This window comes from Balaenoptera ricei, chromosome 10 (assembly GCF_028023285.1).
Source record: "Balaenoptera ricei isolate mBalRic1 chromosome 10, mBalRic1.hap2, whole genome shotgun sequence".
Classification (NCBI taxonomy): domain Eukaryota; kingdom Metazoa; phylum Chordata; class Mammalia; order Artiodactyla; family Balaenopteridae; genus Balaenoptera; species Balaenoptera ricei.
In genome coordinates this window covers 41,408,515-41,418,999 of record NC_082648.1, presented here as the reverse complement: position 1 = coordinate 41,418,999, position 10,485 = coordinate 41,408,515, and the positions used below count along the sequence as shown (strand labels likewise).

The following is a 10,485-nucleotide window of genomic DNA, read 5'->3' as shown; positions in this document are numbered from 1 at the left end:
ACATTTCCACACAAGTTTAAAAAAGAAAAACAAGTTAAAGGAGGGCTTCCCTGGTGGCGCAGTGGTTAAGAATCTGTCTGCCAATGCAGGGGGCATGGGTTCAAGCCCTGGTCCGGGAAGATCCCACATGCTACGGAGCAACTAAGCCCATGCACCACGACTACTGAGCCTGTGCTCTAGAGCCTGCGTGCCTCAATGAAGAGTAGCCCCCTTTAGTCGCAACTAGAGAAAGCCCACGTGCAGCAATGAAGACCCAATGCAGCCAAAAATAAATAAATAAATTAATTAATCAAAAAAAAAAAAAAACAAGGAGATTCCATAAAGAAGATTTGGAATTATAAATTATTTTTTAAAAAGTAACAGCTTTATCAAGGTATAATTCACATACCATACAATTCACCAAATTAAACTGTACAATTCAGTGGTTTTTAGTATATTCACAGAGTTGTACAACCATCACTACAATCAAATTTAGAAGTTTCATCACCCCAAAAAGAAACCCTGTACCCATTAGCAGTCACTCTCCATTCCCCCAGCCCCTAGAGCCCCAGGCAACCACTGATCTACTTTCTGTTTCTTTGGATTTGTTCTGGACATTTCATACAAATGAAATCATATAATATGCGGCCTTTTGTGACTAGCTTCTTTCACCTTAGGATAACATTTTCAAGTATAACCTTGTTTAAAATTTTTCTGGTCTTGGTGGAAAAGAACAGTCTTATAAATTTATTACTCTGGCTTCGGATTTTCAAATAAACACACTTGGAAGAGGTTTGAACAAACTTGGGGGAGGGAGTCTAACTGCAAAAAAAAAAAAAAAAAGGCTAAAAAACCCTTATTTAGTCCAAAGCCCTCACATTACCTTCAAGGAAACAGGGGCCCAAAGAGAGAAGAGACTCCTAAACACACACAGCTTGTTAAGGGCAGAGCTGGTCCAACATCCAGACCAGCTGAATTTTGGCTCCATCCTTTTTTCATGTTGCCATGCTGCCTTCTGAACACACACACACACACACACACACACACATACACACACACACCCCACAACTCATAAACTTGTGACCCACAAAATACCTTTGGAGACACATCTTGAGAATCAGCCATGATGGGGGCTGCTCCATCTCACGGCTCAGGCTTTCTGTTGCTCGCCCCTGAAATGCAGCCACTCAGGGAAGAAGCAGTGTTAGCACCAGCTCCCAGAATTTCTATCCCAGTGGACCTTATGAATGGCAATCTTATTAGAAGCCAGAGGAAGCTGTTTGCAGAGCAAGAACAGTTTTTATTTATTTGAATGTTTATTTGAAGTGGTTTGGGAGGGGGTATGTGTAGGCGCAGGCTGGTAGAGAACATGGGGGAGAGACAGGGCTAAAGCCTTTGGGGCTGCCATTGGAGGGAACCCAGTTAAGGGTTAAGAGGCTGTATGGGAACCCCACTGATGCCTCCAGAACTCAGTCCAGATGAGACTGAGGGAGGGAGACACCAGGAAAAAGGCTGAGGGAGAGGACTCCAGGCTGAGGCAGTCTGTGATCTTACAGCTGTTCTGGAACGCTCCCAAACCATATTTATGGGCAACTCAGAGAAGCTGTCAGGCTGCTGGAAAAGGGCAAGAAGAGGACAAATTCTATTGGCAGAACATTACCTGAGGGCTGAGGATGAGGCCTGGGGAATGGTAGGGGGAAGAAACTTCCAGAGAGCCTGCCTGGGAGAGGAGGGTAACCAGTCAATGGTAGCACCTGGATAACTGTCCTTCTACCCTGGAGGTTCCCTGAGGTGATTCCTGATCCCTGGAAGGGGAGCCTTAGGAGATGGGCAGAGGACAGTGCAGGACTTAGCCTCAGAGCCCTTAGCCAAGCAACTTGGACTTGGATGCCATAGGCTTTGATGGGAGGCACACTGGCTAGGCTACATTCTCAAAATACTCTCCATTCTCCTGTCTATCGAGGGCATTGCAATCTTATCCTTAGAGATCTGTCCCTTTGGGTCCGGGGAAGATTTTTAAATTAATTAATTAATTTATGGCCACGTTGGGTCTTGGTTGTTGCGTGTGGGCTTTCTCTAGTTGCGGCGAGCGGGGGCTACTCTTTCAAGGTGTGTGGGCTTCTCATTGCAGTGGCTTCTCTTGTTGCGGAGCATGGGCTCTAGGCGCGTGGGCTTCAGTAGTTGCAGCACGCAGGCTCAGTAGTTGCAGCATGTGGGCCCTAGAGCGCAGGCTCAGAAGTTGTGGCACAAGCCTTAGTTGCTCCACGGCATGTGGATCTTCCCGGATCAGAGCCTGAACCCATGTCCCCTGCATTGGCAGGCAGATTCTTAACCACTGTGCCACCAGGGAAGTCCCCAGGGAAGACTTTTAAACATCCTTCGTAACAGGGAAAATATCCCTGGGTGGGGCAGCAATGATGGTGAATTAGAGTAAAGCTCAGATGGAACAGGACCCCGGCCGTGCTCCAGGGGCACTGGGCTTGACAAGGTAAAGGGACCTAGAGAAGAAGTCTGGAGTGCTGTCACTTTTGCCCAAGGTCAGTCTTACTTCAATCTCTTATCCCCAGGAGACCTCATCTGGGCTGTCTTGGTTCCTGAATAATCAGTGGGTTATTCAGGCTGTGGACGTACATCCCATGGGTCTGTCTAGCAGAGAGGCAGTAAGATGAAGGGCCCTGAGGGCTGAGGGCTGGCAGGCAGTTATGTAGCTCATCTCAACCTCATCTTGTCCTCCAGCTTCCCAACCCCCAAATCCCAGGTCCAGTCTTCCATTCTGGACTTTAACCAGGTGACACACGCAGTACATCAGCGTCAGTGGGTGTCAACCTGAAATTGGACCTGTGCCTGATTCATCCAGGAAGCTGAACCCAAGCAGCAGAACAAACACTCCTAAAGCAGCTCCTGCCAGGCCTGGAGTGAGAGGTTGTCTGGCCGAACAGACAGCGACTTTGTTTGTTTTGTACTCCTTGCTCCCATCCCCACTAGCCAGACTCCCTCATTCCTTTCTCTCTGCCCATCTGTGGGTCAGGAGCTCTGTGGGTTTTTTCCAGATGACGCAAGAAAATTTTTTAACTTATTTATTTTTGGGTGAAGGTGATTTCTGAGAAAGGGACAGGCGTTGAAAGGGGTCCAGCAGGAGCTGATAAAGGGGTCCAGCAGGAGCTTCTGGGGGAACTGGTTTGGGTGGGGATTAGACAGAACAAAGGGGTGAAATTTCTGGGACCAACCCTTCCCCAAGGGGTGCCACCTGTCTACAATTTAGGCAAGTCCTGTTCTTCTCCTGGGAACTCCAGCTTGATCTCACTATCCACATTCTTAGCTAGTTTGTTTTTGACACTAATTGGTGGCCACACAAGACCATTAAATTTTGCTTCACTCCCCCTCCTACCCCCAACCCCAATACAAATGCAAAACAACGTGGGAATCCCCTTTTAGAGGAAGCAACGGTGCAGCTTTAAGAGAAAGGGAAGGGAAAAAGAGGGCTCTGACTCAGATCTTCCTGCCATTGGCTGCTGGAGGGGATCCCACCTCAGGGATTGGCTGTGACAGAGTCCGCCCCCTTTTGTGATTGGCTCAGCCAGGGTGATATAAGGAGGCTGTGCCGGGCTCTTTTTCAGTTGGAGAGAGACAGGGAATCCGGCTGGGTCGAGTGCTGAGACGCACCTGGCGCAACGTTCTCCTCTCTGAATCCGAGTCCAGGTCCCGCGGAGGCTGCAGCCATGAAGGAGAGACGGGCCCCCCAGCCAATCGTGGCCAGATGTAAGCTCGTTCTGGTGGGGGATGTGCAGTGTGGGAAGACAGCTATGTTACAGGTGTTGGCGAAAGACTGCTATCCCGAGGTGAGTTGCTCGCCTGACCGCTGGCCAGCTTTCCTCCTTGCCCGCATGCCTGCTGGGGGTAGATTCCCACCCGCCCAGGGGAGCTGTCTCACCCCTCCCCATCCTCAGCCGCTTTCTGGCTGGAGGACCGCCCTGCCTTAGCTTCCCCTGAGACCTGTTCCACTTCTGCCGCTCTGCAGGCTCCTCCTCACCTCTTCACCCATAGGTCCCCCCATCAAATCCCCTCCTACCTCCCTTCATCCTGGAGTCTGCTCTTGGGAGAGGGAACTGGGGGCATTTGAGAGTCTGGGGTTTCTTCTTGACGTAATACCTATCCGTCCCTTCACCCATCCTCAAAGGTTCTATGCGCTTGTCCCCAGGCAGGCTTCTGCTGCTCCTTTCTGCTGCCCTGCTGGTCCAAGGGGCTTGTGGGGAAAAGATAAAGCACTAGAATTGGCTTGTGGCTCTGAAATTGGAAGACAGACAAATCTGGGGACAAGAGGAATCCTTGTGTGTGTGTGTCTCCCTGACCATCTAGGATATGGGGGGCTTGTCCCTGGCAGTCATTCACATTTCTTACTCCGATGGAGCAAAGTGCCTGTGCCTCTACACTCCCCTCCCTCCTGTCCCATGTGGTCCCTCCTGCCCCAGGTATCCCCTCCTCTCCTTATCTCCTGCCACTTTAGTGTCTCACTAGGATGAGTGGCTTCTTGTGTAGCCAGCACTAACTGGAGGGTTACAAGGGTAGGGGCGCCCAGGGTGTGAATAGTTCCTCTCTTTTCACAGACGTATGTGCCCACTGTGTTTGAGAATTACACAGCCTGCTTGGAGACAGAGGAACAGAGAGTGGAGCTCAGTCTCTGGGACACCTCAGGTAAGACTGCTGGCCACAAGTCCCCCCTTCCCACCCCTACTGGTCTGCTGCAGCTGTTGTCTTTCAGAAATTGTTTCCCTCTTTGACGGTGAGAAGGAGTTTGGTGCTTGCCAGGAAACTGAAAGAAGGGGACCTGAAGATTCTTTGGTTGGGGTTGGGGGGAGGGTTTGGCGAACTCAGTTGGCTGGTCCAGGGGTGCAGAGTGGATAAACCCCAGAAGCTACTCACTTCTCTGGGTCTGGCACCATCCTTCAGAGGGCTGAGATGGTGAGGTGGATGGACCCCAGAAGACTACTGGAGGAGGCAGTTAGGGCTTCTCCATTTCCACTCCCTGCCGCCCAGCACACGTACGCACAGCCTTTACTGCCCCAGAGCAAAGCCAAAGAAGAGGCAGGAGGCAGTGCTGCTGGAGGTTGTGGGTGAGGCAAGGAGACAAGCCTGCTTTGGGGGAAATATTTCTCCTGACTCAGTTTTCTCTCCTGCATTCCATCTCGGGCCACTGCTGCCTGCCTGCCTGCCACAGCTCAGCCCCACTGTCATACCTCTGCGGTTGAGGGATGAAGCGATGCATCGTCAGTGTTTTGGAGGGTGGGGGCTTAATATGGGGCATGGTCACGTTGTACATAGTTGGGGGGGTGGTGTTGGCTCTGACTGGGCTGAGGTAGAAGATGCTCTGTCTTTCTGGATCGTAGAAAGCAATATGTTTCAAGCCTCTCATCCCTAAACCTTCAGTGCTAGTCTATCCTTTGCTTTGATTCTGACCCCTTCATTATCTCTTTAGCCCAGTCCTTTTTTAATAGACTGAGCTCAGAGTCATAACTAAGGACTAAAAGCCAGGAATAGGAGAAAGAAAATAAAATCCACTTCTCTCCAAAAAATGCATATTCAGGCTGAGTTTAAAGAGGAACTATAAATCACTAGGGGTTTCCTGTTACATATAAATATGCCATCCTACTCCTCCAAAGAGCTATTATTCCCATCATCCAATTTTGAGGTCTCGAAAGAGTGGAGGTAGGGGATGGGTAAACAGAAAATGAGACTTCCTTTTGCTCCCCACTCCCCAAAACAAAACAGAAATTCCTCAACCTGGTATGCTTTCCTCCGTTGCAGCTCCAGGGGCTGGGAGGCAGGATTCTGGTTATCCCGGACTGTGCTGTGCTGGCGGGATTGGACTGGAATGCAGCTTGGCTGCATGATGTATGGTTTTTCGTCTGCTGTACTCTGCCCACCTCTCAATCTTCCCAGAATCTTACTGCAGCTCATCTCTTTTCACTACCACCACCCCAAAGAGCCCTTCCTCCTCCTCCCACAGTCAGAATGCAGCCCTTGAATCCCAGTCCAGATAATGGAAAGTCAGCAAGGTGGTCTCTATTCCCTGTGTCGCATCCCCCCCACCCGTCCCCCGCCCCCCAAGTTCTGAAAGGATGCAGGCTATCAGTCATCCTCAAACTCCCTCTTTCAAATGAGGTGTCCACAAGGAAGAAGGAGAGGCAGGGGTGTGTGGGATGGGGCTTCCCAGCACTGGGGCCAGGGTGGAACCTGTTCCCATTATTCGCCTGCTGGTCTTAGGGGAGGGGGATCGCTTGGAGCCAGAATGGAGGCCTCCTCCCCTCCCCCTTCCCCAGTGCTGCAGCGCTCCCTTTGCTCAGTGATGCTGTGATAAGACCCCACCTCAGAGAGGGATGGGGGCCAATTGCTGAAGGAGCAGGCAGCTATCCCAACTCCCCTTTACTCCTTTTTTTTTTTTTTTTTTACAACTAACCCCCCCGCCTCAGCTTGGATTCCCCCCAGTTTCCATGGCGATTGTGGTTCAGGGAGAGGGGCTGCTTGCTATTCTGAGCACGGATTGTCTGGGTTCCAAATCTGCTACTCTTCCTTCCCCAGGGCGGAGGGGGGCAGGCTCAACCCCTAGCATTCTCCCGTATTGGACCACCTGAGTCTGCATTGCCTACTCCCCTCCCAGTGAAGGACCCTTATTTGAGCCTCTAAATCCCAGCTATTGGTGCTGCTGTCTTTGAGAACCCCTCCCTGAGATCTTGGGATAGGGGCTACAGCTTTCCTTTTGCCCTTTACAGCGTAAGCTGATTTGGGTGGGAGGAGGAGTGGGACACTGAATTCTTGATGCTCTCCCTCCCCTGCCAGCCTCGTAGAGTTCTGACCCCACGGCAAAGAAGCAGGGCAGCCAGTTATATAACAGGCAGATTTGTTTCTTCACTGGGGAGACCCTAGAGCAGAGGTTGGCAGCAGGCAGACTCTAGAAAAGAGACCTTAAACAAGGCCTGGTCTCTCTGTAGGGGTAGGAGCAGCTTCCCCTGGGACTCAGAAAACTGGTGGACCTTCAGTTAAGCCCACCGTAGGAGATCCAGACAGGGCCAAATTATACTCCACCTCCCTTTTATTTTGCCCCCTTTCCCTTTTTTAGGGCTAAGGAAGATGATATTCTTGTACTGCCTTCTGGCAGGCGGTCAGGTCCCAAGCTTTGCGCTGGAGCACATTCCCCTGGGAGATGGGTGGGGCCATCTCACCTAAGGGACCAAGCATGGTATTCCCAGGGCTCTTTGGGTTTAGGCCTGTAGGGAGGGAGAATGCCATGGCTCACCAACAGCTCTCTCTCCTCTCTACCAGGATCTCCCTACTATGACAATGTCCGTCCACTCTGCTATAGCGACTCAGATGCAGTGTTACTATGCTTTGATATCAGCCGTCCAGAGACAGTGGACAGTGCACTCAAGAAGGTAAGGCTGGATAAACTCTGCCATCTCTAGCTCAGCCTGAGAACAAAAAGGAATCTTGGGGACCTTGTCATCTAACCCCCTCTTGTGTAACAGGAAGAAACTGAGGCCAGGGAAGGAAGAGATTTGCCTGAGGCCACATTAGCTACAGCTCTGGGACTAGAACCCAGATCTCCGGTCCCCTCTGCATCCTGCCTTTGCCCCTATCCTGCACTGCTCTGTCAGAGGCCCAGCAAGGGAGGGGAGTGTTGAGACTCAGGAAGTGAGGGATTGAGAGTAGAGAACCATCTGGTGATATGGTTTGAGGGTCGGGGAAGGGGCCTTTTGGTGGCAGCTTTTATAGACCTTGATCCCAGGCCTTCCGGACAGGGCAAGCCAGGCAGGCCTGAGCTGAACTGCTGGTAGGAAATGCCTTGGTCCGAGTAGCAAGGTCTGCCCATACTGAGGAGTCCCAGGAAAGCTTGTGGAACTAGCCTAGTTTCCCAGAAGACTCTGGGATTATCTCCTTCCCTTGGAAAGAGACTGGTTGGCTTCTTCCTGGCTTTCTGGACTTGTGAAGCCCTTTGGGTTGAGGGGGCAGACCCGTGCCCCATATGCTTGGCAGAGAGTGGGAGATTTGCCTCTGTGCTCTCTCTGGTGACTGGGCTGTTGAATTTGGGGACAGACTCTTGGATCAGCATTCCTGTGGCCCCAAAGCCCTCATGGGCGGGAAGATGATGTAATTAGTGCAGTGGTGGTGCTGTGACTCAGAGGGAGGGCTGAGCTGGTGATATACTGGATGGTGTGTGTGATGTTACCAACTGGGTTTCTCCGGGTGTCCGTCAGCCACTGACTGTCCTTCCTTCCTCCTTCCCATCTTCTTGCACGGCTCTTCAGTGGAGGACGGAAATCCTCGATTATTGTCCCAGCACCCGTGTCTTGCTTATTGGCTGTAAGACAGACCTGCGAACAGACCTGAGCACTCTGATGGAGCTGTCCCACCAGAAGCAGGCACCCGTCTCTTACGAGCAGGTGTGTGTGTGTGGTGTGTGTGTGGGCCCTCGTGTGTGTTGGGGGGTGAGCTGGGGAAGGCTACAGGAGAGGGCTTGAAATATGGCCCCTGCTCACACTCACTCACTATGGCAAGAGAGAATTGGTATGCTGTGGGGCCATCTATAATCAGGAAACTAGTTACCTGGATAGAGGTGCTGGGTACCAGTTTACCCAGATTCATGCTCTAGTTTGGCAGGTGAGCCATTCCTGTGTGTGCCAGTGTTTCTCAGCTGGTTTTTTTTTTTTGAGGACCATCTGCATTAGAATCACTAGAGGTGCTTGTTAGAATTCCTGACTCCTTACCTATAGAGTCACTCTGGGAAAAAAGTATGGGAATTGCATTTTTAATTAAGTCCCTGGATAACTTCTTATGCACATCGGAGTGTAAGGATCATTTCTTTTAAACCAATGTTTCACATTACAATCATCTGTGGAGCTCTTAAAAATCCTAACGCCTCGGCATACCCCAGAAATTCTGATTTACTTGTTCTGGCATCAGTATGGTTTAAAAAGTGTGCCAGGTAACTTAAGGTGCAGTCAGGCTTCACCTTCAGAAAATAATCAGCAGAGGGTGATGGTGGGAGACTGGCAGTTGGGTCCATCGGAGCAGCCCTGGGGAGGACCACTAACCTGAGAAGGCAGTGTTTCAGAGCCATTTTGGATCACTGCATTGATGACCTCACTCCTCCCGCAGGGCTGTGCAATAGCCAAGCAGCTGGGTGCAGAAATCTACCTGGAAGGCTCGGCTTTCACCTCAGAAAAGAGTATCCACAGCATCTTCCGGACGGCGTCCATGGTGTGTCTGAACAAGCCCAGCCCAGTGCCCCCGAAGAGCCCTGTCCGAAGCCTCTCCAAGCGACTGCTCCACCTCCCCAGTCGTTCCGAACTCATCTCTTCCACCTTCAAGAAGGAAAAGGCCAAAAGCTGTTCCATTATGTGAAATGGGGGTTGGAGAGGGGAGACAACCTCCCACTTCCTCCCTTGGGTTGCAGAGGCATGGGGAGAGGGAGGAGGAGACAATTTAGGACACTGGACGTGAGTTTTTCAGATGGCCACGGTGAGGGCTTGGAAGGAGACAGGAATGGGACAAGGAAAGAGCCAGGCCCGGCTTGAGGACCTGACACTGCGAAAGAACCATCACACCCCAAGCCAGGCACTAGGTGGTGGAGGGGCCGGCTGCCCCAGTGCCCTCCGCTCCAGAGGCAGGAAAGGTTTGGGGCTTTGGGGGGGCATGCTGGCCTCATGGCTTTGGTTGGGGGCCTACAGGAGCCTCACCTTCAGCATCATGCCTCTTCCACACAGTGTTTCCATGCAGGCCAGGGGATGGGAGGGGTCCCTGAGCCCTTCCCTTCCCCTCCGAGAAGGCCGCAGAGGAGTGGAGAGTGGGGAAGCCAAGAGGCAGCTCCGTTGGGAGCTGAGCCCAGGTGCTTCGTAACTGGTAACTGAAATCAGAAGAGCAGGAGCTGGTCAGAGCCAATGAGAAGGAAACCTCATCTTTGCATAGCCCATGCCTCATGGAGAGGTGACATCATACATTCACATGCTTCTCACCTAAGTCCCCAGGGTCCAAGGGAGAAGCCCCAGACCCCCTTCTCTTGCAGCATGGGGGTGGTGGTGCTGCAGGACGCAGGACTGGGTGGGGGTCACCAGACTTTTTCTGCCCTTAGGGCAGTATAGCTGGCATTTGTTTTATAGACTCTTGTCTTTGGAACCGGGGGGAGGGGGGAGTGTTTCAGTCTGTTATATGTTCTGTGTTTAAAGAAGAAAACCTATTTATTACTGAACAATATAGCACATATAAAGAAGTTGGCTCCGTATTCTTAGTTCCTTTCTCTATTTCCTTTGGTCTTCGATAATGAGGAAAAGCTGTCTTGAGGTCCTTTCTGTGGGTTGCAGAGTGGCTGCCTCCACTGTTCCCTGGCACCTCCTACAAGGATCTCTTCCCTCTGTCCCACCCTCACCTCATCCCCTTCCCCACCCAAGTCCTGCTAAGCCAATGAAGATCTCCTTAGCCCTAGAGCACGGTTTCTCAACCTCAGAACACATGACA

The 10,485-nt window shown here is 51.5% G+C and overlaps 1 protein-coding gene across 1 annotated transcript; it reads left to right on the top strand.

The window, feature by feature from the left end:
- Nucleotides 1-3,608: 3,608 nt before the first annotated feature.
- Nucleotides 3,609-10,240, top strand: RND1 (Rho family GTPase 1). The gene is made up of 5 exons (XM_059934571.1): nt 3,609-3,818; nt 4,584-4,671; nt 7,297-7,406; nt 8,280-8,414; nt 9,130-10,240. Exons 1-5 carry the CDS (start codon nt 3,699-3,701, stop codon nt 9,373-9,375), a joined length of 699 nt encoding a protein of 232 aa, XP_059790554.1. The 5' UTR covers nt 3,609-3,698; the 3' UTR covers nt 9,376-10,240.
- Nucleotides 10,241-10,485: the final 245 nt, after the last annotated feature.